This window comes from Nyctibius grandis, chromosome 9 (genome assembly GCF_013368605.1).
Source record: "Nyctibius grandis isolate bNycGra1 chromosome 9, bNycGra1.pri, whole genome shotgun sequence".
Taxonomy (NCBI): Eukaryota; Metazoa; Chordata; class Aves; order Nyctibiiformes; family Nyctibiidae; genus Nyctibius; species Nyctibius grandis.
This window is the reverse complement of record NC_090666.1, coordinates 1,211,493-1,238,322: the sequence shown is the minus strand read 5'-3', so window position 1 is coordinate 1,238,322 and position 26,830 is coordinate 1,211,493. Positions and strand designations below refer to the sequence as shown.

The 26,830-nt window shown below is 40.1% G+C and overlaps 1 protein-coding gene across 1 annotated transcript in view; it reads left to right on the top strand.

Moving 5' to 3' along the window:
* Positions 1-26,830, top strand: part of PTPN4 (protein tyrosine phosphatase non-receptor type 4) — a 117,559-nt gene that overhangs the window by 72,556 nt on the left and 18,173 nt on the right. Inside the window, exons 12-18 of the mRNA XM_068407302.1 lie at positions 5,482-5,654; positions 9,193-9,261; positions 14,696-14,830; positions 16,057-16,215; positions 22,133-22,292; positions 26,028-26,111; positions 26,197-26,253. Coding sequence (XP_068263403.1) covers positions 5,482-5,654; positions 9,193-9,261; positions 14,696-14,830; positions 16,057-16,215; positions 22,133-22,292; positions 26,028-26,111; positions 26,197-26,253 — 837 coding nt within the window. The remainder of the gene's footprint in view (positions 1-5,481; positions 5,655-9,192; positions 9,262-14,695; positions 14,831-16,056; positions 16,216-22,132; positions 22,293-26,027; positions 26,112-26,196; positions 26,254-26,830) is intronic.

Genomic DNA, 26,830 nt, shown 5'->3' with positions numbered 1-26,830 from the left:
ACGGGTATTTCTTAATACCTTAATTAGCTGTAGGCTAATTCTCAAAGGCAAACTGATCTCTGGCAGCCCAGAGGTCAAATTTTGTCTTGATACCGGTGAGCGTAACTTCCATTACACTTGCAGGAATGTTGTATTTAGATCTGGGATGAGAGGTTGGGCTTTTATTTGGAATTCAGAAATTCTGAACAGCAGCTGTTTTCTAAAGGAGACCTTGAGGAGAAGGCTGTAGTAGCAGAGTTCGGGACCTTGAAGAGTGAGATACCTAGATACAAAATGGGATTAGGTACTGTACTTGAGTGTTTTCTGTTTTCTACAGGAAAAAAAAATCTGTATATAACTGAAGGCAATATAAAGATAGCTTTCTCATCTTGTTTTTTCTGCTGCTTTTTAATACTGTGCATATTGTTACTTGCACCAGAATGTAGTATATGTAACTAGTGTAACTTCTCTTCTGAGACATCTTATCCAAGCCAACAAATTAAAAAGCCTCGTACTGTTTTTCTTCAAACTCTATGTATCAGATGAAAACTGATGGCAAGAACTTAATTTTCATTCATTCCAAGTCATGAATATCTTAAGATCAAAGCCCAAATTTGGCTTCCAAAGAAGGCATGCTTTAACTAATTTTTTAATCAAACCTAATATTAAAATTGTTATTTCCAGAGTTACTTTCCCTAGGTAGACTCATAGGATAAGATTCATCTCCCCTATATTCAGCTTCAGTTAGGTTAAAAGAACATATTTTCTGTTCATGATAATTAGCTAACCAAAGCTAATCATTAGCCTTCCTCTACAGCAACCGGACGCATGCAAAGAGTGAAACATCTCGCATGAATTGGAAGTTTTAGGATGGATTAAGTTGCTCTCTGGTGGTACATGCTTGCTTTTGCTTTCGCTCCCACTAACCATAAAGGGAGCCTAAATGGCATTTATTCTGACGCAAAGCTGAGATGCTGTAGCATGTTAAATTAGTGGACTTGGGAGAGGGATTTTCCAGTGGTTTTTTTCCCATATGCTTTTAAGTAGTCCTAAACAGGTATTTTTCAAATATTGCTAATGAGTGTTGAGAGCTTTTAATTGCAACTGTCCTCAAAAGTGCAAGTGCCTTATCTTTTAATCACCTGTTAAATGTAATGCCTGACTTGGCATTGCTTAGAGGCATCAACATCAGTAAAGAATTATTTGCCTACTTTTAATAGATTATATCTGTGTTTAAATAAATCACTTAAAGGAAATCAGATGAAGCCGTTTAATATCAAAGTCATTTTCCAGTGGTAGCATAATATAATCTTGAATGGAAGCTAGTTGTGTATTCTGACAATTATATAGATGGAAAGATTTTCTTTCCATTGTTAATTTTGGATTTTGGTGGAGGGGAAAGAATGTTATATGTATGACTTCTTCATCCGACATTAGAAGGCCCCTGAGCCATAACTTCAACGGCAGGTTTTTTCGCCATGTTTTTGTTTATTCTGCCTGTTCCATGTGCTGCTTCCCTTCCATGAAGCTGTTTGAGAATAATTCAGTGGTTTCATTTTTAGAGATGTTTCCCTAAGCTTCCCTGGGTTTAGCTAGTGGCACCCTTGGCCCTAAGCTTCTCGAAGTTAGTTGCACCCTTGGCTGTTGTCATGTCAATAGTCAGCATCAAACTCTTAGTGCTGTCCAGCATACTTTGGTGCTCTTGATTCTTCGACAGCCAAATCACCTGTTCAGTGTGTTCTGTTGCTCTTCTAGAGCCCAGATGTCCACTGAGAAGTTACTTAAGTCTGTAACCAAGTATCATAGGTTTTGTGCATGACCAAGACCTGGTTTCAGTGTGTGGCCAAAATGATTATTTTTTTTTTTAAATTATAGATCATGTATATGAAGTTTGTGCTTTGTTTTTTTTTCTTCTTACTGACTTTTGGAAAGAACTTGGGCTAGAATCACAAGGTGATCTATGGGCTTATCTGCCCAAGTACATACTTGATCTCAGGGAACGCTGGCATTCATTAGGTGCCTAGTTGATTGTTGCCTAATCCTATAAAACTTTCTGCCATTGGGTTTTTGCATGAAGAACACATACTGTTGGCACAATTTGTGTTGCATTTAAGCTTCTACAGGACTCTTGTCCACCACTTGTGGAATATCTTGAGTCTCTGCTGCTTATAAAGGGCAAGTCTTTTTGTCTGTCTTGGAGATGGGGTGGGAATTTTTGCTTTGTTCTGGGATTTTTCTTTGTTTAGGCCAAGTGAAAGAGACCCCCTAGAGAATGTTTTTAACCCAGTTTCTCTCCTGGGCAGCGAGAAATCTGCTCCAAAGTCCCTGTTTCAAGTCAGTCAGAGGTGAGTTTCAATGAATGTCCCCAACCAAGGTGAATGTTCAAGGACTGAGCTGCTCTATGCAAGCGGGCCACCAGTATCAGTTTTGCTTTTTTTGTTTATTTTTTTTGTCCTTTTAGTAAAAGGAATCACAAACATGACTTAGACTTTACTTTGCCCTATCCCTCCAGTGTTTCTTCTTGGATTCTGTAGGTAGCCTGCCACATGGTGTACATTTGTAAGGTTATGATTTAAATTAACGTACGTGGTGGTATTTGGCTTGCCTGTAGTTTCACTCTTGGGCCCTGAGCCTCTCATCACCAGTTTTGCATTCCAGCTGCTTCACTCTTCCCCCACCTCCCTCACAAGCTGCCTGTTTTCCTCTCCCTAATAGGAACCATCGACATAATTAGTAAGATAGTCATTTCATAGCAGCATCCGACTGGAACTCCCTGAGGTAGCCTTCCAACGCTGTCTGAACAGATGTGAAACACTGAAATACCTGTGTGTCATTGTCCTACCGTAGAGCGTTCAGCACCTTCTGGGAGCCTTGTGCTGGAAAAACATTCTCATAGGCTGCGGTATAACCCTACTGTTACTTTATGTGCTTCTGGCTGAAGGACCATGGACATCAACAAACGTTGCCCTGGGATCTTAACACTGAGCCCACACTGATTCAAGCCTACTATTTTCAGGGAAAACAGGGGCAATCTTATTTTAAACCCAGCTACCAGACTGCAGTAGAACCAGGACTTGCACCTCAGAATCATCAGCAAAGAGGAATTTCAGGTGCCCAACTTAGGTTTGGATTTTACAGAACCTTCAAGGGTGGATAGGAAAAGGATGGGTGCACTTAGGAGCCAATGTTACGCTCTTCTTTACCTTAAAGCTTGATTCCTAGCTGTAATTGAGATGAAGGGTAGGGTTTGAGAATGGGTTCTCTATGCACTGTAATGAAAGCCTTAAAAGCTCTGAATAGAACTATTGTTGAGGTACCTTTAAAGCTCTGACACGCCAAGTTCCTGTGAAAGTGCTGTTTCGCATTACAATTAAGCTGATGGAGCTGCAGCTCTTTCTCATCATGCCACACGAGCTCCTCCTTCATGCTTCATGCCTGATCTAGTGATCAGAGGGTGGCATGAGAATCGGATCAGCTCGTTCTCTGGCATACAGACTAGGGGAAACAGCTGGAAGTTTTTATAATGCTTTGAGTGGCATGTAAATGCATGATCATTGGCTCATATAACTTGTCAAATTCTCTTTTTCCAGCAGTGTAAAAGGCTGAGAGAGCATTAAAATTTGCTACATCATGAGAACTTTTTGTCAGAATCTGAAATCTTAACTGGTTTGTCCTTCACTGGATCCAGATGAGGCAGTCCATAATTTTACATAATTGCTCTCTTGCAGAATAGTAATGTATCTTGTTTATATCATTGTACATTTACATGGTTTTCAACTGAATAGGTAATGGAATTAATTTCTGTTACCTTGTTTGTGACTTTTAATTTTTCAGTACTCCTGTTAACATGTCTACAAAATACAAGGAAGAGTTGGCATTACTTGGAAATTAAGAGAATAGAGTTTTGTAAATTGGAGTAAAATATCAAGTTTTAGTTTCTTGCATGTAATTTCTTGCATTTCATCAATTTGCTGTTTACTTTTAAAATCCATTTTATTCTTTACCCTAAATGCATCATGTGGCTGAAAATACAGTGTCCTTCTTAGCCGTTGGTCACGACAACTTCCCAGATACAGCATCAGGAGAGAGTCGCAGGTCTATGCCCCGGTATCTCAGCAGAGCTAACGATGAGCAGGCCAGCAAAAGCTTAACTTGGAAAAGGGGTTTACTGCTAAGTGAAAACAGTTAAGGTGTGCTAAGTGTTGTGGAGGATTTAGTACTGGGAAGAGAAAGCAGGGTGCTGATGTTTTCTGGCCTGCAAAGGTTGTAATCAAGCTTCCTCAACAGGCAGAATCATAGACTGGTTTGGGTTGGAAGGGACCTTAAAGTCCATCCAGTTCCAACCCTCCTGCCACGGGCAGGGACACCTTCCACCAGACCAGATTGCTCCAAGCCCCATCCAGCCTGGCCTTGAGCACTGCCAGGGAGGGGGCAGCCACAGCTGCTCTGGGCAACCTGGGCCAGGGTCTCACCACCCTCACAGCAAAGAATTTCTTCCTAATATCTCATCTAAATCTCCCCTCTTTCAGTTTAAAACCGTTCCCCCTCGTCCTGTCACTCCATGCCCTTGTAAAAAGCCCCTCTCCCGCTTTCCTGTAGCCCCTTCAGGCACTGGAAGTTGCTAGAGGGTCTCCCCGGAGCCTTCTCTTCTCCAGGCTGAACAGCCCCAGCTCTCTCAGCCTGTCTCCATAGCAGAGGGGCTCCAGCCCTCTGAGCATCTCTGTGGCCTCCTCTGGACTCACTCCAACAGCTCCATGTCCTTCTGATGTTGGAGGCCCCAGAGCTGGACGCAGCACTGCAGGGGGGGTCTCCCGAGAGCGGAGCAGAGGGGCAGAATCCCCTCCCTCGCCCTGCTGGCCCCGCTGCTGGGGATGCAGCCCAGGACACGGGTGGCTTTGGGCTGCGAGCGCACGTTGCCAGCTCCTGGTGAGCTTCTTGTCACCCATCACCCCCAAGTCCTTCTCCTCAGGGCTGCTCTCAATAGCTTAGATCAGCTTGCTTTGCGATTTTCCTTGGTTCCTTTACCAGGAACCTAATTAATCATTTAGAAGTAGGCATATCAGTCACTAATTGTTCCCAGTCTCTCACTGGCACGTGTGCATGATAATTCCTCGTCTTAACTGTAGTAATCCTGAAACAGGGAAGAATGTTGCCTTTGAGTTCTTGAATCACAGAAAATTTTGAATGTAGTTTGGGTCCTGCCTTTTGGGACCATTTCTTCCCATCTAAACTTATTTCAGTATCACTAAACAGACTGTTAACCTGTGAACTGGCTTATTTTTAAAAAAAAAAAGGGGTGGGGGCTATAAACTTTAAAATTCCTTTAAAGAAAACTTATAGGTATTTTTAAAGGGTTTATAATACATAAAATCAATGTAAAATTAGAGAACCACTTCAAAAAGCATATTTTTTGAAAAAATAAAATCAAAACTAATTATTTATCTTAATTTCAAAAGTGACTGGGAATAATTTTTCTCTGTAATAAATTTTTCTCATTTTTAGCATGAATCTAGAGAAACGCTACTGGGATTCAATATGGTGAATTACCGAGCATGTAAGAATTTGTGGAAAGCTTGTGTTGAACACCACACGTTCTTCCGTTTGGACAGACCGCTCCCCCCTCAGAAGAACTTTTTTGCACATTATTTCACTTTGGGTTCCAAGTTTCGGTACTGGTAAGTGCTGATTTGAAATATATGGGGAAGAACATAAGAGAACAGGCAACGCATCAATAAATGGAGAGAATTATTTAGAATCGATAGTAAAAGGTGCCATAATTTAAGTAGCTTTTGAGTCCTGCAACTGTTTCCCTCCCCTGTTGGCCGAAGTTTCAAATGTCAGTAATTTTCTAGGACAGCTTGAAAATGTAATTATTGTATTATTAGCGGTTGTTACTGAGCTAGTGCTCTGGGATTGTCTCACAGGCTGCACTTCTTCACCTGCTGGGTTATGTTGATCGTAGAAATGTTGTCTCAGAACTTCGAAATCTTTGCCCTGGCGTTTTTGAAGACTGATGGATCTCAGATCTTGTGTGCAGCAACAGCAACAACCCAGCCCTAAATAAAGATCAAATAGAAATCTATGAAGAGAAGCTTGTACAAGTAAAGCCCACTTAAGCTAGATGCATACAAATAGGTGAAGACAAACGATGTGCATGTTCTGCACCAAAACCAGAAGTTTAGAAAATAAGGGTGAAATTAAGCCCATAACTTTTAAGGATGAACTTCACATAATAGGCAAAAAGCTTGGAGGTGCAAAGAATGACTGTGGAATAACTATAATCCCCCAGTATAATTTCTGTTCTAACGATGGAATGGGTGGTGTTGGTTTGTAGTGTTTTATGCTTTTTATTGAAAAAAAGAAATCTCAGTTGACTGAGTTAACTGTTTCTGCAAGTAATGCAGAATGCTGATGTTTTAAACCCTGCCTGAAGTGGAGAATAATGGAGCTGCTACTAATCATCCGTCCAGAAAGGAAACAGTGTCTGTGACGTACAAAGGGAGATGGTGAAAAGCTGGAAAACACAATAACAGGCTATTTCTGTTACACTTGTGAATTGTATAAATGTATAAAGAGGAAAGTAATTCAGTGGCTAAATTTTTATACCATCTGGGTTTTTGACCAGCATTCGCAGCACCCATTTGAGAAACAGCATTCTGTGATCCTGAACAGCGTGAGACTTGCTTCAATGTTGCTGTAGTGAATTTGGGGGAGCTTTTTCATTTCTATAAAGATTTTGAATTTGAATCGTCGTGGTTACTGTTACAGAACAGCTCTTTGATGATGACATTGAACTTGTGTTAATGTAAGATGAAAAGGGAAACTGCATAAAGAGTGAAGGAGGTCATTAAAGTTAACGAAGCAGCCAAAAGGGTAGAATTTCTGCAGGTAGGTTGAGAGATTGTTTAGAGGCAGCATAATAGTAGTGACATGGCACACAAGGAGAGACTAAGGGCGTTGGGTTTATTTAATCTAGTGAAGAGGAAGCTAAGGGGGAATTTAGTAGCGAGCCTAAAGCTACTTCAGGGGCAGTGTCAGAAACGATGGAGCCAAACTTGTGCTGGTAATAGGAGGTGATAGAACAAGGGGCAACAGCCACAAATTTCACCTTCTAGCTGGAAGTTAGGAAAAGTTTGGGGTTTTTTGTTTTTCTAGGAACAAGTTACCCAGAGAGCTTGTGGGATCTCTGTTTTTGGAGGCTTTCAAAACTTGGCTAGACAAAGCCATGGCCAGACGTGACCTAGTGTTAGGAGGAGATTGGACTAGAGCCTTCTAGCTAGCATTTCTATGATTAAAGCGAACTAATAAAATTCTGAACTACCAGGGCAAGACAGAATTATCTGCAGTTCTGGAAGAAATCAGAGCCATGAAATTGTTAAACTATTAAATGTATTACGTAATCTATTATTTCCATTGGACTAAAAGATTTTAATGCAGCAAATTTTAAAGCAAGGGCGTTTTTTTTTTTAAAAAAAAAGAGCTGCTAGGAGGGATCAAGGCAACTACTGATGAGAAAATCTGACTTCTGTCCACTATCCTTGGATTTTCAAAGTGCCCATTTTCTCTTGTCCCATCTCTGGGCTCCCTTGAGAAGACTCTGGCTGTATTTTTTACTTCCCCCTTCAGGCTTTTGTATGCACTCATTTGATCCCCCTGAGCCTTCTCTTCCTGAGGCTGAACAGTCCCAGCTCTCCCAGCCTCTCCTCGTACATCAGATGCTCTGGACCCTTAATTGTCTTTGTGGCCCTTTGCTTGACTTGGGGGACCCTGGAACTCGACACAGCTCTCCAGATGTGGTCTCACCAGTGCTGAGTAAACCTGCTTCCCAGTCAGCCGGCCCTCAGCCTGTGCATGGGGTTATTCCTCCCCAGGTGCGGGTCTTGGCGTTTCCCTTCACTGAATTTCATGAGATTCCAGTTGGCCCATTTCTCCAGCCTTCTTACGTCCAGTAGTTCTGTAATATGAATGTGAAAATAGCTAATTATTCTCTGATTTCATGGTGTAAATGTCCCTGAGTTTTAAGTATCAGTATCCTTTGAGGACATGTATCCTCTGAGTCTGTGCCTTGGTCCAAAGTTCTAAATGGAGAAGTGGCTGCAAGAGGGAGTTTTGCTGGTGTCTTGCCACCATTTCTTAACTGCTGGTAGACACGCAAAAAAACCCTGTTTTTTTTTCCTAAAACAAATTATGAAATATTATAAAGGATCTTTTGATTGGACACAAGACATCTGGTCTTGTATGAAAAGTCAGCAAGTTCCAAGATCTAATCTTGGTTTTGACAAGTGACGTAGAAGAAGACAATCCTGATGTGCTTATCATCTAATTCTTCATGATAGACGTTGAGGTGTTGGAGCGAGTCCAGAGGAGGGCGACCAAGCTGGGGAAGGGTCTGGAGGGTCTGACCTATGAGGAACGGCTGAGGGAGCTGGGGGTGTTTAGCCTGGAGAAGAGCAGGCTCAGAGGTGACCTTAGTGCAGTCTACAACTACCTGAAGGGAGGTTGTAGTGAAGTGGGAGTCGGCCTCTTCTCCCAGGCAACTAGCGATAGGACAAGAGGACACAGCCTCAAGCTTGGCCAGGGGAGGTTCAGGTTGGACATTAGGAAGCATTTCTTCTCAGCAAGGGTCATTAGACATTGGAAGGGGCTGCCCACGGAGGTGGTGGAGTCACCATCTCTGGATGTGTTTAAGCAAAGACTGGACATGGCACTTAGTGCCATGGTCTAGTTGCCATGGTGGTGTCAGGGCAATGGTTGGACTCGATGATCCCAGAGGGCTCTTCCAACCTCATTGATTCTGTGATTCTGTGATATTTTGCTGAACTAAGTAGCGACTAAGTTATTAGCAATTCAGGGAATGGTTTAGGAGGAGTACAGAGGAGATGCTGTCACCTTGGAAAGTTTGTAGTGTTAAATGTTATCCAAAGATCCAAGCAGAACTTCCTTATTGCTTTGGAGAAGAAGAAAAGGGAAGAGAAGAGAGAGATTTATGTTGTGCCTAAAATTAATTGGTCTTTGTTACAGACTGTAATGGGAAAGAGGATGTATGCTTCTACCAAATGCTTTCTGAAGTTGCACTGTACTGAAGCTAGCACAATTGCTTGAGTATGACTGAAAATAGAATTTAGGGGTTTTTTTTGTTGACATGGTTTAATTTTAAGCAAGAAATTGTTAAGTTTGTTGCGTTTAGTGGTTTGGTTTTGTTTTGTTTTCCAGTGGGAGAACAGAGGTCCAGTCTGTGCAGTATGGTAAAGAAAGAGCAAACAAAGACAGGGTGTTTGCAAGGTAAGTAATTTACATTTGTACGAGATCAGTGAGTCTTCTGTTTGTATCTTTTTAGATGTTATGGGATCGTTGTTTTCTGTTTGCAGAAATGTAAAATAAAGAGCAACTGTTGTTGACTGTTGCTGGGGGCTTGACTTAAACATATTAAGGAGTTTCATTTTGACGTGGGAGGGTGGCTTTTTGGGGCACCCAGAAATGGGGGAGAACCTTATGATGGCAAAGTGAATAAGGGTGTTCTTTAATATTTCCCCCTTTATATATTTTCAAAATTCAGAATAGCCTTCAGTCTGTGTGGTTTGTTGTTACGTGTACTAGCCCTCCTTGTGCTGTCTTTATTGCAAAGAATGATCTCTCTAACCATCCCGTTAAAATATTGAGTGTGTTTTATCCCTGATAACAACCTACAGCTGTACACACACATTTCCTTTGGAACAAGGTGCTGTGAGTGTCTGTCTGGGTGAGAACAGCTTTATCCCTGTAGCCCCAATGAGGTATTTTACTGTGAAAAAATCTGACTGGGAGTAAGCTGCTTCTGAAGGCTTTCTGTCATGGGGTGGCCGGCCAATCATGCAACCTGTTACTTAATTGGTTTCAGGCTCCTGAGGGGTTTAGTGATTCCAAGAAAACAGCCAAGACGTAGATTTATTTCTTCATTCAGAAATTATGGCAACAGTGTTCAAAAGTAAAACTACTGCTGCATCTGTTTGGCAGTCTGCCCTGGTCATTAACAGAAAGAATCCTTCTGAGCAGGGAGCATGCTCTATGTTTTTTTTATGCTTATGCTTTTTCTGACATGGGGAATGTCTTTTAGCATAGTTACCCCTTCAGGAACTCTGGAGTTCAAATTTATGCCTGCAGACTCTCAGGAAGAAGCCCAGAAACCTTTCTCCAAGTACCTGCAAACACTGTTTTTCAGAGCAGTGGTGAATTCTTCTTTGATTTCCTGACCCCCCACCCCCTTTTTCCCCCTGTGCAATATAATATAATTTGAGTTTTTAGCTGGTTACACTACAGATACCCACCTCCGTATCAGAAGGATTTGGGGACAGAAGTGCTGTGACGTGTTTGTTCAACAGGTAGATTTTATAAGACCAATTTGTTTTCTGTGCTGCAGAATTATTTTTTTACTCTGTTTAATTTACCTTGGGAGTCTGGTTAGATTGTACTTGAGGCAACTTTTTTAGTACTCAGAAGACTCAACACTGAGACAACTGAGTTTTATTTATTTAAATGACAGTTAACGAATCAGTTAAAAACTATTTTTCTTGTTGCACTCTGAACTTGGCAATTCCCCACAAGTAAGTAGGGTTGGAGGAGAGCTGATACTTGGTTTTGAGGAGTATATTTATCGTTTTAGAAGCTATTATTCAGTAGATGGCACTCTTCTCTTTGTGTCAAAACTCAACAAGTGGTCTGGGGTCACTTGTATTTTGTAATACATACTCTGGGTAAAATGGAAAGCCATTGGCTAGCACTGCTTTGATGTTTTCTCAGGTCTTTTTGGCTTTTTTGAGTTAATAAAATACTTGGCTCTTCTGTGCTCAGTAATTTTATTTTCCACTGTTGCTTTTATCTTTAATTCTTTGTCTTCTAAGCATTTACATTTCAAGTTGAAATACTGTGTAGATGTTAGCCCTTTTGAATTCATACAGAGGACAAACTGTATCAGAAGATTTATTCAAGATCAGTTAAGAAAAAAAGGTGTTTCCAGGTTTTTTTTTTTTTCCTAGAGCTATCCAGATTTACACTCTGTTTTCTTATCAATACCTAACTAGGAACTGCCTTACTTGAGCTAATAGTGTCTAAGCAAACTTTTGAATCATTTCATTGTAAGAAAATAACACCAGTAGTTACACTGAGGTGTCGTTTGAGTGATCTAGGAGGTTGTAGTGAAGTGGGAGTTGGCCTCTTCTCCCGGGCAACCAGCGATAGGACAAGAGGACACAGCCTCAAGCTTCACCAGGGGAGGGTCAGGTTGGACATTAGGAAGCATTTCTTCTCAGCAAGGGTCATTAGCCATTGGAAGGGGCTGCCCAGGGAGGTGGTGGAGTCACCATCTCTGGAGGGGTTTAAGAAAAGCCTGGACATGGCACTTAGTGCCCTGGTCTAGTTGCCATGGTGGTGTCAGGGCAATGGTTGGACTCGATGATCCCAGAGGGCTCTTCCAACCTGAGTGATTCCGTGATTCTGTGATCTGTTTGTTCTAAGTTGGGAAATGGTGGTTGCCACAAGTCACGATCATCTAGCCTTTGCACACTGAGTGGAACATAGATCCAGAGCACGAGATATGGAAATATTATTACTTAGCAGCCCTTTGAATAAAACAAGCGGTTATAATCTACAATTAGCAGGCTTAGCTAATTTGTCCTCAGGATTTTACTTTAAAATTAGCTGAAGTAGTATCCATGGATTATTATTTTTTTTTCCAAAACATAAAAACATTTAAAATTAATTTCAAAAAATGTAATCTATTACTGTGAAGGAGATAGTCGCTAATAAATTCGATACATTTTGTAGATGCTGTTTTCTTAATCCTCATGCAGCACTAACTTCAGTGTTCAGAAGACTGGTGCTGCAGTTGTTTAGACTGGTTTTTTTTTTTTCATCTTCATTATAGCTATTCTCTTGGCCTCATTTATTGCAGGATATTCCCAACCCCAGAAAACCCGTAAGAATTCCCAGGAGCATAATAAAAATGAAAGTAGATAATAAAAATCTGAAAATAGTTTACTGTGTTAACTAGGAGTGCCCTGTGCTGGGGTGCAATAGAAGCATCCAGACTGAACAGGCAAATGTGGAATTTAGATTTTTCCAAGTTTATCAAATAATTTCAAAAGTTTTTTACAGCTTATTTCCCCCTTGCCATCTCCTGGGCTGCACTCTGGCATGAGAAAGTTATTTGAATGTTGTAAGGAATTAGTGATACAGGAGAAATTTGCAGGAATATTTCACAACATAATAAAAAAATAACTGATTGGTAGGTTTAGAAGTGTTGACGAGAGAACTAGTATCAAAAAGCCACAGCACTGAGAAGTTTGGTGCTGCAGTGTGGTAATTTTTTCTTCGAAATTTCTGCAAAGACAGGAAATGGAGGCAACAAACATGAGTGGGTGGGACCCTGAGGTTAGAGCTGTTAATAAAATAATTGAAACGAACCTTTGCTGATAAGTGCTGCAGCTGTTTATCATGATGGTAAGGGATTATTTCTGAAAGATCAGACCCTGTCCACAGTAAAAGGTGAGTTTTATAACATGAGATTTTATTTTTTATGGGGAAGAAGGTGATGCTGTTCTCTTTTTAGAGTTATCTTTTTAGAGACATGCATTTCAGTTCTGCTGCTTTCTTGTTATATGACCTGTTCAGAACTGCTCAAATTTTCTAAGTTTGTGAAGGAAAATATCTGAGTTGCTCACATTTGAAGCAAATTACAGAAATTGAAATATTTTTTAATTGACATCAAGCTAATTCCTTTCTGAATCAAATGAATACTGCTTAAATAGAGTGAAGCATGCTAAAAACTTTTTGTCAGGAATTAAATAATCGATATCCCTGTTTTCAAATATCAATATACTACTAGATTTTTTTCACAGGTGGAATAAGACCTGAAACAGTAGCATTTAGAACAGCCCCTCTCGCTTAACTGTCTGAAATTTGTCAGTTGTTATTCAGTGAGTCTTGAGAGCAACATGCAGCAGATGTTCAGAACTGCTGTGGGGTGTGAAAACAAAACACCCTCCACACACAGATCACCATTCCTTTAGTACCAAACAAACACTGTTGACATGAATAGGATTTAGGTATTTCTCCATGTGAAGGTAGATCATTCGATATGACGCTTGGTTTGTCATTGTTGTAGACTTTTTTGATGATATTGAAGACAGGCTGCTTAAGGTGGTGGCTTGCATTGAGTTTTAAGTTGTGTGAGAAGCAAAAATATAACTGAAGTTCTCATTTTCAGAAGGATGTAATTTGTGTGGGGGTAGTTCCTTAATTTCTCAAAGTTCCTTCTTTCTGGACTTGCACTTTCAGTAAATCAATAAGGTGATAATGATGAAGATAAAGAACAGTTACCGTGTGTCCCAAGGACGGCAAAGGGCAGAAGTTATTTTGTGATATGAGTGTATGGAGCTGGGGGAAGAAATGAAGGAGCTACGCTGATACAAGAATGTGTTGTCACCTCATTGTGCAAAGATGGAGAGCAGAGAAGAGCGTAGTGATAGAGTATAAAGGCAAATGGGAATGAAATGATCGTGGCACAAAAGACTGATGGAGTTGAGGTATCACTGGAACAAGAGAGGGTTAGGTAAAGACAGAGGAGAAATTCGAACTGTATGTCACCATCAAAGTAGTAGAAGTAAAGGTAAAACCCAGTAACACAAAATACACAGGACATTTAAGGATTGTTTAAAAGAATTTTTGTTGTTGGCTAATGAATTTTCAGTTGAAAACAACAAAGAGCAAAAGTCTAGGTACGTTAGTCTCAGGATGACTGAACCATCCAATGTGATGCTAAGAAAAAAGCAACCACAATGCTTGGATGATTCATTTGATGATTTCTAGTATAAAAGGGAAATACAGTATTTCATGAGAGGCTGCAAGTATGGCCTCATTTGTGCTTAAGAAATAGGTGAAAGGAACAGCAGAAGGAGATTGCAGGTATCCTGGGATGACTGGAGAGTGAGAAGAAGTTTCCTCAATACCAGGAAAGGGCAACAAGTAGAAAAGACAATTCCTTTTGTATAAAAACACTGGTGATAGCAGCCTTTAACCTGAAGGCCATCTCTGACACAAAACCAAAATGAAGTTTGGTTACCCACAAAGAAATTTAAATAGGATGATTGCATCTGCCTTACAGGTGACAAAACACGTTCTGGAAGAAAGCGTGTCACCTTGCTGGAAATCCCTGAGCAGTGGAAGTTGCCACGTTGATGATTACGGCGCTTTCAGTTCTTCAAAGTCTTTGGGAGTGTTTTGGGGCTGATGTTTCCACTGCTTTATTTTTCCTGAGATGGATGAATAGTTGTATTACTTAGAGGGGTTTTTTGTTTGTTTGTTTGGGGTTTCTTTTTTTCCATTTTTAAGTTCAGACCTCTCAGTGACTTTTCTGTTTGAGTCAGATTCTCGTTGAGGCATTAGAAATGCCTAGTGAAGTTTAGTGCAATCCTGTTCCATCTTGCCTGTCTCCCTCCCAGCCAACAGTATTTTATGACTGTATTTCATTGACATTCTTGTACAGAAAATGAAGTACAATATATATATATATAGAGAGAGAAAACACAGAACTGCCCATGTAAATATAGTTTTGCATTATTACATTTCTTCCATATAATTTGGTTTCCTGTGATAGAACATCAGTTTCATTGTGGTGAATTTTCTGTAATTTTGTTCTTACCTCATATAATTTTTGGTTAGTCATTTTACTTTCTTCTTCTAGATCCCCTAGTAAACCCTTGGCACGGAAATTAATGAGTGGGATGGACTGGGAAGTAGTGAGTAGGAACTCGCTGTCTGACGATAGGTTGGAAACACAGAGCCTACCATCACGGTCTCCACCTGGAACCCCAAATCAGTAAGCAGCATCAAATCTTCTCTCTCTAGAAGTGACTCTCTACCTCTAATGTGAGTGATGTACTTGTGTAATAAAAGGATTAACGTGTTATGGAGACAGATAACTTCACAAATTATGTGCTGAGTGGTTCTCTGACACATTTAGCTCCAAATAAGAGAAACTATGGGGGGGTGAATTTTAGGTGCTCTCACTCAACCTATAAAAAACCATAAGATGTAGCACGCTACCCTAAATTTGAGAGCTTGGGTTTTGTCAAGCACAGTTGAAACTAAATTATTCATTTGAAAAAACCTGTTAATAAAATCTGTGTGATATTTTAGAAATAATTGATTCTGGTTAATACCACTTCTTAAAACATTGAGGAAAATGACTTAATCAGAAATCCTTGCAGGTTTATTCCCCTCAATTTTTCTGCATTTCCTTTCCAAGCTCACTCTTTTCACTTGATAGAGCTTTCAGTTTTATGTTTAGTTAGTGAAAAAACATTCCTGATTTGCTTTGGAAAATAACTAGTTTTCTCAGTGTGCTGAAACTGGCTTAAGAATCAGTATTATCCAATTTTTTATTGCATAAACGAGAAGGTTTTAAGATTCTTTTGCATTGCAGCATTATTCAGAAGACTGTTGTTGTAAATGTCTGTAGCATTTAAAAATTATTATAAAAATTGTATAATAATGATGCTTATAGCATAACATAACTTAATCACGCATGTTTGAAAGCATTTTAAGAAAGATACCTATGTCACTATGCTGGATTTTAGATCACAGAAATTATAAGACCTCAGTGCAAAGCTTGTGATTGTTCTAGGAACAGATGCAGGGGACAAAATGTTCATCTTGATGAATTCAGGTTAAGTTCTGCCATGAACAGAGCTGGGATTTTTCTTCTCATTGACTGGGCTGTCAGTCCAGTAGCCTGTTCATTGGAACATAATGCTTTCAGGCTTCTTTAATTAAAAAAAAAAAGAGTAGCCATTTAGTGTTTATGAAAATAATTTTTGAACACTTTCTAAAAGAAAATTATGAAATACAACATTGATCTGACAACATAATTGCTTCAGTGATTTTTGAAACAAACCTTAAATTATTTAATAAAACTATGAGTATGAATGTACGCTTGCACTGAGAGGACAGAATTATTTTTAGCATTCCTTTGTAGCCATGTAAGAAATGTAGATTAATAACAATAACTCTTTTCACTTTGCACTGCTATGCTTTCCTTCTTAGTCGCAACTCTGCCTTCGCTCAAGAAGGAGCCCGGTTACGACCCTCATCAGTTGGCCATTTAGTGGACCATGTAGTTCACACTTCCCCAAGTGAAGTGTTTGTAAATCACAGATCTCCATCTTCCACCCAGGCTAATAGCATCATACTGGAATCATCACCGTAAGTTCTGTTGGTCATTACACGCAGGGCTTCTGAAGAGAAGTCACAAATCTTTGCCAAATGTTTGTATCAGGGGGAGCCAGAAAAATCTCACAAAAAAGTAGCTGTTGTTTAGGGAGTGCTTGTATAGGTCTTAGTGAAAATTAAATGATACAGAAGTAAAGACCTATATCTGACATGTTCTTGGTGCAGGATTACCCCACCTTCCCCACCCACCCAAAATGTGGGTTTACTCTAAGGCGACCATCGGTGTCTGGATGTGGAACCTCCCTACAACTACCTGAAGGGAGGTTGTAGTGAAGTGGGAGTCGGCCTCTTCTCCCAGGCAACTAGTGATAGGACAAGAGGACACAGCCTCAAGCTTTGCCAGGGGAGGTTCAGGTTGGACATTAGGAAGCATTTCTTCTCAGCAAGGGTCATTAGCCATTGGAAGGGGCTGCCCAGGGAGGTGGTGGAGTCACCATCTCTGGAGGGGTTTAAAAAAAGACTGGACATGGCACTTAGTGCCATGGTCTAGTTGCCATGGTGGTGTCAGGGCAATGGTTGGACTCGACGACCCAAGAGGTCTCTTCCAACCTGATTGATTCTGTGATTCTGTGAAGTGAAAGCTGTTATTTTGATAGACCTGAAGTATGTTGTTTTGTGATAAAAGTTTTTAATTCCCGTGAGTTTGGAAATTTTTCTTTTTGTCAAGGCACAGAAGTATGAATTACTTAGCCAAAATATGTTTTCAGCACCCCAACGTTCTGAGGTTCCTAGTGGGTTTTGTGTATTGTTATACAGTATATCTTATTTTTTTAAGATAGCACTATCAGGCTTTTTTTCTGTGGTGCTGAATATCCTTGATGCTGTAAGTTTACTACACTATGGTGGGCAAAATAAAAACTATTGTTGTGTATTAAGTCCAGAAGGATGACAAGTGAAAAAAACGTTGAGTTATTCAAAGATTTGAAATATTTGATAACTTGTGGCCAGAGTACAGATTATAGAGATTAATTGGGGAAACAGGGCACACGACATACACCTTAACACTGCCACTGTACCTTCTTATATGTAATATAAATAATATTATAAAATATTTTTAATTTACCTCTACATGTAATGCTAAACTTGTCCTCATAATAACCTCTGTTAGCAAGGAAATTATGCAAATGGTTTCAAAACCATTTGAGAATCATAAAATAGCACGTACATAGTTACACATTTATAAACAAATTGTGAGTCTCAGGAAAAATGACTGTGGGAAGGTATTTGAACACGATGTTAAAACCTTGCTTGGACTGTACCTTCAGTTTTAACAGCTGTGCGTAACTTTGGGGAGGGAAATAAAATAAAAATTTCTAAAGTTTTGTAAAATAATGCAGGATGCTTTTTATGATAGGATACAATAGTTATAATTGCCCATCAGCTAGTTAATTAGCTTTCAGAGTTATAAAACTTCCAACTGAAGTCAGTTAATGAGAAACACTTAATGGTAGAGTGATACGGTGAAGCAGGCACAATTCTTAGATATGCTCTTTTATACGTATACCTTTAAGTTAAGTTGTAAAAGATGTTCCTGAGTGTCCTTGGGATTTGTTTGTTTAATACCTGATTTCTTGTGTAAGTCACCATAGAAATGAGTCTTAAAAAACAGAGGAAGTGGTTTTGAAAATTAGTTACGTGACTATGGTGGTGGTTCTTCATGGTTTTGCGCTTTTTATGTCCAAGCAGAAGAACTATTGCTCTTCCATCCCTAAGGTCTGGGGTTTTTTTGGGTTTTTTTTCCCATGTTGGAAGCTTAAAAGTAGAATTTAATCTCCCGGTATAGATACCTAGTATAAGCTATTTTTAAGAATGAAGACGTTGACTGTCAAAAATACGTGAAGCCCATTAGGGTCTTCTGGAAGTTTCAGATTATGTTCTTGATTCAAGATTGGAGGTTTGCAAAAGCAAGTAGTAGTCATGAAGGACATATTAGCTATATAATTTAAAATTATATCGTTTTACAGTCCAAAAAGCGAATTCTTACATAATTGACCTTTTTGAATTAAAAGATTGGAGTAGTCCATCTGCTAATTTGTTGGGAATTTTTATTTGTTGATCGAATTTACATATGTAAGAAAGCCAGAGGGGCTAACCTGGCAAGCAGTGAGTAGGTTTAGTGATATCTTTGAGCTTGGAATCAACATAGCAAAAGAAATCAGAGTTTCAGTGCAGTTTAGAAGGATATTACAGCTTAGCTAATCCAACCTTTAATTCCACATTTTTTTCTTCATCTGCATGTGCTAATCAAAACTAAATTGAGAGATTTCTGCTTTTAGATCCCTGAGGGAATGATAATTTTAAATTCCAAAAGGACGTGATATGTGTTTAGTTTAATAAATTTATGGGGGTTGTGTATGAAACTTTTGCTTGATATATTAAAAGGTCAGAGCGGATATCTGTAACAAAAATCCCCCAAGCTTGTCAGTGCTGGGGGTTGTGTGTTATTTTATTATTATGTAAATTGCTGAATGCAGCAACAGAGAGCTGCTTTGCCTGCAAAAGAGGCGGCTTTCACTGCCATTGTCTGAGCATTCATAAGGAAATTCAAAGCTGACTGGGCAAATATAAAGCAAGGGAGGTTTTGCCCAAGGCTTGATTGTTAGTTCTCACAATTCATTATGCTAATATATTATAGTACTTGCACTGCTGCTTCGAAAATGCTCGTTTAAGTAACTTTTCAAATCTTTTCTCTAAGTTTGTATGTTGGGTGGGAATTTATTTGTGCTTGTTGACATGTATGTACAGACATCTAGTCAAACATAAGATCCCATCTTTTATTTTTATCGGAATGACTTCTTTTGTGTCTCCACTCATGTTTTCTGTTCCTTTTTTATTCAGTTTAAAACTCTCCGGAGTAATTGTTTGCAGGAAAACACATAACTGTGTTGCCCTTCACTTAAAAGCCTGAGCAATCTGTGCTGGCCAGGCTTGAATGAATAAATACACAGGCAGGTAAAATGCTCTGGGTGACCTTTGTAAGTCAATGTCTAAATAATTTATAGCTGTCTTGAAAAATCATTTTGCACATGTTGGTAATCATCATATTTTTCCCTTTCTCCACAAAAGTGAATTTAGAAAAGCTGCTTATTCTAAAAAATAAAATATAAGGATGATATGCCCTTTTTTTTTACTGTCACTTGCATTGAAAAGTGTTAAGAAATATTTTTACTCCCTAGTGTGTTTTGAACATGAGATTCTTCAGACATCAGCTGCTGAATAATTAGTACTTTTTTTTTTCTTTTAACACTGCATGACAAGAATATTTTCTGAAAGTTGAAATTAAGCAAAACCATATAGAAAAATATTGTTGGGATCTTTTCAAAAATACTGTTTTCATACATTGACCAAAAACGTGATCGATATTTTGTTTTCTAAGAAAACTTAAGTTTTTTAAAACTTCAATGGAAAACATGTGTTTTTTTCAAAGTGAAGTGTTCCATTTCCCATTCAAGTGTCATGTCATTTGAAAGAGGTTCATTCTTTATTTAAAAATCACTGTAGCCAATTGTGATCTGATTTTTTTTGGTTTTATTTGAAAACATGTATCTGGGATCTGCCTTTCTTTAATTGCATAGAAACAAATTATACGGTGTGGAATGTGGTGTGTGCCTCGAGTTTCCTAACTTGCAGCAACTTGAAACGTTACGCTGTCTCGTGATGAGAGTCTTACCCTGCTAGCACTTTGCTGTGGCTGCACCAGTTACAGAATCACAGAATCACAGAATCAACCAGGTTGGAAGAGACCTCAGGGATCATCGAGTCCAACCATTGCCCTGACACCACCATGTCAACTAGACCATGGCACTAAGTGCCATGTCCAGTCTTTTCTTAAACCCCTCCAGAGATGGTGACTCCACCACCTCCCTGGGCAGCCCCTTCCAATGGCTAATGACCCTTGCTGAGAAGAAATGCTTCCTAATGTCCAACCTGAACCTCCCCTGGCGAAGCTTGAGGCTGTGTCCTCTTGTCCTATCGCTGGTTGCCTGGGAGAAGAGGCCAACTCCCACTTCACTACAACCTCCCTTCAGGTAGTTTTAGACTGCACTAAGGTCACCTCTGAGCCTCCTCTTCTCCAGGCTAAACACCCCCAGCTCCCTCAGCCATTCCTCGGAGGTCAGACCCTCCAGGCCCTTCACCAGCTTGGTCGCCCTCCTCTGGACTCGCTCCAACACCTCAACATCTCTCTTGAAGTGCGGGGCCCAGAACTGGACACAGGATTCAAGGTGTGGCCTCACCAGTGCCGAGTAGAGAGGGACGATCACTTCCCCAGACCGGCTGGCTACACTATTCCTGATAGAGGCCAGGATGCCATTGGCCTTCTTGGCCACCTGGGCACACTGCTGGCTCATGTTCAGCCAGCTGTCGATCAGCACCCCCAGGTCTCTTTCCGCCAGGCCGCTCTCTAACCACTCTTCCCCCAGCCTGTAGCGCTGCAGGGGGTTGTTAAATCCAGTAGGACTCCTCACGTGGTTCCCCGTACTTTTTAGAGGCATGTCATGCTCTGAGTTACTGCTACAGCTTGCTGATAACGAAAGAGGCAGTGTCCTGTTTCTGCCTTCTGAGAGTGTCCTTCCCTCCCCGTGCGGTGGTCGACCCTGGGATGGGATGAACCAGTTGGCCTTGTTGAACCAGCAGAGAGCTACCCACGCTCGGCCAAAAAGTCCGTGTATTTTGGCTTGCTTGGTAAGCTGCCTTAGCCAAGGGAGGAGCACCGGAGGGCTTCAAGGACGGGGCTGTGGGTGGGGATGAAAGCAAGCACCGAGGCACCCGTTTCTGGTGGTAGCGTTCTCTTTAGATCCAGCTGTAACCTGTAACACCTTCTTGGTGGTTTTTGGATTTGCCACTGGTATCAGCGGGCTGTTGTCATAAGTCGTTACGTTACTTAGTAATACCTTTTAATGTGGTTCGTGGGGAGGAAGGCAGGTATCCTCACTGGTGTTTAGCAACTGGCATTCAAACTATTAATGTGCTACCTGCCCTTTTGGGCCTCTCAGAATGTTCTTAATTCTTAAATATCGAGCCATATAATGAAAGATGACTCATATATTTATGTAATACAAATTATACAGTTAAGCTTTTATTCCAAGAGGACTAATAAAGGAAATTATTCATATTATACATAAACACAGAGAACATTTTTATTAAGCTACGGTAGAGTGCTTGAAGATCTAAACCAGAAATAGAACTTTCTATTTCATCTTCAGTAACGGTGTTATCGCTCAACTAAAAACCGCCATTTCAAAGGGGAATACATACAAGAGGGGGCAAAAATCAAAGTTCTCTTGAAATGTATACGTATACTTTTAAATTGAGAAGTTAAAATTTAACACTACCGTCTCCAGTGGGCTTTTCAAATAAATGCAAGGGGACAGGTGAGTTGTCTTCAACTTGCACTCCTCCTCTGTTTAGATCAAAAGCCAACAACTAGTGTGAGAGCGCTTTATTATGTTGCTGGTGTCTTGTTTTTAAGATTTAAATTGCAGGCATTAATTTAAGATGCAAACTAATTGATTTTCTTACTGAGGAAAACATATTGACACATCTGTTTTAGAAAGAATTTTGCAAGAGTGCAGAATATAAATACAGTGAATTTTATAATATTGCAATATAAAGTGGGTTAAGAGTGCTAAAACCATTTTTAAAAATAAGTAATATGTAAAAGATGAACTTGGTGGTTCTGTGTACAGTTGCTTGTCAAGAAAAAAGCAGTAACATGTCCAAACATACACTTCCAATATATTCCACCACGGTACATTTTTGAGATTGTAAAAATACACACAGATATTCAGCGCTCGAACTCTTGAGTTTCTTGTAGCATTTTCAGTTTCTTTGGAGCCCAGTGTCAATATCTCACGACCATTCCATTTCATACTTCTGTTTTGGTATTTAGATCTCAAGAGACTCCTATAGATGGGCAGCCTCCTGCATTACCACCCAAACAATTCAAAAAGAACAGTTGGAACCAAATTCATCATTCACACTCGCAGCAAGAACTGGATAACCATATTAATGAAACATTCGATGTTCCTGCATCACCTGAAAAATCCACAGTAAGTTGTTTTGGAGGCGGTTTAACCCTTCTGCTTTTTATCGGGGTGATAGACCTGCTTTTCACGAGCGCGGTTCTGATGCCGTTCAGAGTTGTGTTCGTGCGTTACACGGCAGCATTTCCATCACACGTACTGTCTCTTTGCTACCTCCCACTGTTTCTTCCACCTGCTGGAGTAATCATCTGTCAGTTGTCATCAGATGACTCCGTTGAGATGGACATGGAAACATTTTGGACATGAGCTTTTCAGCACACGCAGAAATTTCTGACTAACCTCTTTGAGAAGTCGTTTCCCATCAATTTTAAAGGCATTACAGGCTGGAGAGCTGGGCGGGGAGAAATTTAATGAAATACAACAAGGGCAAGTGTAGAGTCCTGCATCTGGGCAAGAACAACCCCGTGTACCAGTACAAGTTGGGGACAGACCTGTTGGAGAGCAGCGGAGGGGAAAGGGACCCGGGGGTCCTAGTGGACAGCAGGATGACCATGAGCCAGCAGTGTGCCCTTGTGGCCAAGAAGGCCAACGGCATCCTGGGGTGTATTAGAAGGGGTGTGGTTAGCAGGTCAAGAGAGGTTCTCCTCCCCCTCTACTCTGCCCTGGTGAGGCCGCATCTGGAATATTGTGTCCAGTTCTGGGCCCCTCAGTTCAAGAAGGACAGGGAACTGCTAGAGAGAGTCCAGCGCAGAGCCATGAAGATGATTAAGGGGGTGGAACATCTCCCTTCTGAGGAGAGGCTGAGGGAGCTGGGTCTCTTTAGCTTGGAGAAGAGGAGACTGAGGGGTGACCTCATTAATGTTTATAAATATGGAAAGGGCAAGTGTCCTGAGGATGGAGCCAGGCTCTTCTCAGTGACATCCCTTGACAGGACAAGGGGCAATGGGTGCAAGCTGGAACACAGGAGGTTCCACATAAATATGAGGAGAAATTTCTTTACGGTGAGGGTGACCGAACACTGGAACAGGCTGCCCAGAGAGGTTGTGGAGTCTCCTTCTCTGGAGACATTCAAAACCCGCCTGGACGCGTTCCTGTGTGACATGATCTAGGTGATCCTGCTCCAGCAGGGGGATTGGACTGGATGATCTTTCGAGGTCCCTTCCAATCCCGAACATTCTGTGATGCTGTGATTACAGATGCTACCGCTGGTGTTTAATCTAGCTTTTATTAAAAAGCTGAAGCTAAAAGTGCCTACCGGCTTCTCGAGCAGTTTTGTCAGGAGAGGCTCCTTGACTCTGTGGTGCATTTCTCATCAGAATTTCCAAGAAAGAGACTCTACCAACACACCTGTGACAGGAATGTAAAAATCCGAGCAGAAGTTCTTTTTCTACACCTAAGCATGTGCTGGATGAGTCAGCTGGTCAGTTGATTGTTGTCTGAGCGAGGTGAGATCTCACTGATCACTTTTGTGATTTTCATCCTTCCAGAAGCTTTCAAACGCTTCTTGGTTTTATACTGCTGTGGGACAAGAAGCGTTTTGCAGGATGAGAAAACTGTTTAACATCCAGATGTGGCAAATACTGTATAAACAGTTTTGTTAACCTCAGACATTCAAAATTATGAGTCACCTCCCAAAATTGATATTTTAGAAATGCCTTTGGTTTATTTTTATTTGCAGTCTGAACTCTCAGCCTAGGGTGTTCTCTTAGGCCTCGTTACGAAGTTAAGATTCCCATAAAACCCACATTTAATTTCATAGCTGGGGTTTTAATAAAACACGCAAAAGCGAAATTTGTAAATTTATGAGCATTTTGGGAATGTTGTAAAAAATTTTGGTTTAATTAAATAACGAACCAGAATTTTTAACAGCTTTGTCTTCTGTCAGTGCTTACCTGAGTCATTAAAGTACTGTTCTGTTTTGAAAGATCACACTACTCATCAAGTTTTGCTGCTCTGTATTCAGTTATCTTTAACAAATTGACAAAAATAACTTTCAGCTGTTTTTTTAAACTCCTTTTAGTTCTGCAAAACCAACATGGCTGCGTGAGAATGAGATTCTTTTTTCTCTGTGCATTGTCAATGTGATTGTTTGCTGTGGTCCAGTGGGCCACATTTATGCAGCCTTGCTTAAGGCAGTACGCCGTTGTGACTGAAGATCCCATTTGGTCTGCTGATGGCTTTTTATTTTGGGTGAGAAGGAGGAATGCAGCATGACTCTGAAATTTTGTGAAATTTTAAATTTAGGATTTGGAATGTGGTGTGGTTTTTTTTCACGTTCCTGTACCACTAACATCTCTTCTGCTGCTCCATCTCAAATATTTTAAGGAAAACCCCTCACCATTTTGACTTCATTGAGCTATTGAGTTTCCTTCATCTGCTGTAGGTCTGTAGAATCTGTTTAGAAAGGCAGTAGGACAGGTATGGGGATGACAAATTTTACTCCATCTGCAATCCCTAAGTATCCACTCTGAGAATGGCCAGAAATATTTGAAAACAGGTGTGTCCAGGAGTCCCTTCAAACAGGTTAATGATGATATACAGTGCTCTCTTCAGGTTTTTCATTATAAACTGCTGCTCAAAATAGCCTGTTACAGCACAAAATTATTTTTGCTTGGGGAATGCAGTGGCACAAAGGTTGCCAAATGCTGCAGGTGAGCCCTTGGTTGTTGTTCCTTCTGCCCAGGAACCTGACTCTGGTCTCCCGTGCCAGTGAACGTAGGCTAAAATGATTTGCATATGTTCAGGCTTCTTAAGCACCTTTCCTTCTCATTAACACATGCTGTTACTTTCTTCTCCTTCCCCAAATTTTTCATCTTTTCATTACTATGAATGTGTTCAAGGGGTTTTGTTTTGTTTTAATCAAGAGCTTAAAACACCTGGAATTGAGTTAACTTTTTATGAGCCAAGTTGAGCAGGTATTGAACCTGCAGGTTTTGAACTTTCATGCCTATAGAAATGTTTGCTTTAATAAATATTTTTATTTTCTTCCTTTCTGGATATGGGTCTTTATGCTTTGGCTGTAATTGGTAACATTGAAAACTTCCTTGAACCAAACTTCTTTAATAATACTTCACGTCCTCACCAGAGAAACCACAGAAATACTTGCTAACGTTCAGTCAATTAAATATTGATGGGAACAAGCTAAAAGTCACTTCAGTGGCACTAAGTTGATTTTTCCAGATTCAAAAAGTATCTTGTATTCCCCAGTTTATTGGCCGTTCCTTTAACAGTGGTGGTGTGATCAGAGGGAAACCAGAAAGCAAGCAGCTAAAATTGGCCGAGCGTCATCAGCGCAAAGCGCGTGTCACACCTCAGACTCCGCTACGCCGCAAGTGGAACGGGGGATATGGAACCAGGATTTTGTTGCTGACCTTGCCCTTGCTTACTCCTGTCTTATAGCTGTTAATAGAAACAAAAGTATACCTTTAATTACCTTATTTTTCATCATATTGCATTCTTACCGCAGGCTTTTCACTGCGGTCTTAATTAAAACGAATTTAAGGAGTTTCCGTGTAGTAAACTGTTTTTCTTAAGACTGCTTGAAGTCAATTAGTCTTTTCTAACACTGTTTCTTTAAACTTGCTTTGACAGAACGTGCTGCTTTTAACTTAGTTATGTCTAAGACTTCTAAAAGCATAACTTTTCCCTTCTGTGCAAAACTCTGTTTGCACTATTGATGTTTTCTCAAGCGTTCAGGAGCAGTTACTCGAGGAAGAAACTGCCAAATCATTACATACAATATCCTCAAAGTCTAACTATGAACAAAATCTATATTAATATAATATAATTTTTGTTTACTAGCCCAATGGTGGCGTCCCCCATGACAATCTTGTGATGATCAGAATGAAACCAGATGAAAACGGAAGGTTTGGCTTCAATGTAAAGGTAACAATACGTGTATTCCTTTCATGTCTATTAAGATTATTTTCTGACATTTGTGATTTATTACTAACTTAATTTGCTTTTCAAGGGTGGATACGATCAGAAGATGCCAGTAATAGTGTCCAGGGTCGCCCCAGGAACACCTGTAAGTTATCAAAAAACCAAACTTGGTAGCAATATGTGTGTATCTTGAAGTATGTATTCAAAACTGTCAATTATTGTTTCATAGCTGCCTATGAAAATCAGTTTGTGCTATAACATTATCCTCACAAAGCAAGTGATGTGCAGTAAGGATTTGATGGGGCTACATAACGTATTTTTAAAGTTCTTCAATCCTCAAAAATATTTTTTTTTCTTACTGAAAATTTAATTCCTGAAAATCACAGGCGGTGACAGATGTTCACTATGCAGTGTTTCTTGAGCTGTGTCATCCTAAAAATACATTTACTTTCTTTTTAAAAATAGAGGCATTCATATAATTTCACAGAAATTATATACTGAAAGAGTCCCTTAGTATGTTAAAAACAACTAAAATAGCAAATCTCTCTTACTTTAGTGACAGATGTAGCTGAATAAAGCCAAGATTTAGATTAAAATCAGACATCATGAATCATTCATCAGCTCTGATTGTCTGTTGTTACTGGTGTTTAGTGACTATCAATAGTGTCTTCAAACTAGGCACAATATTTTGTCAGTTAATTGCCAGAAATACTGACCTGGCA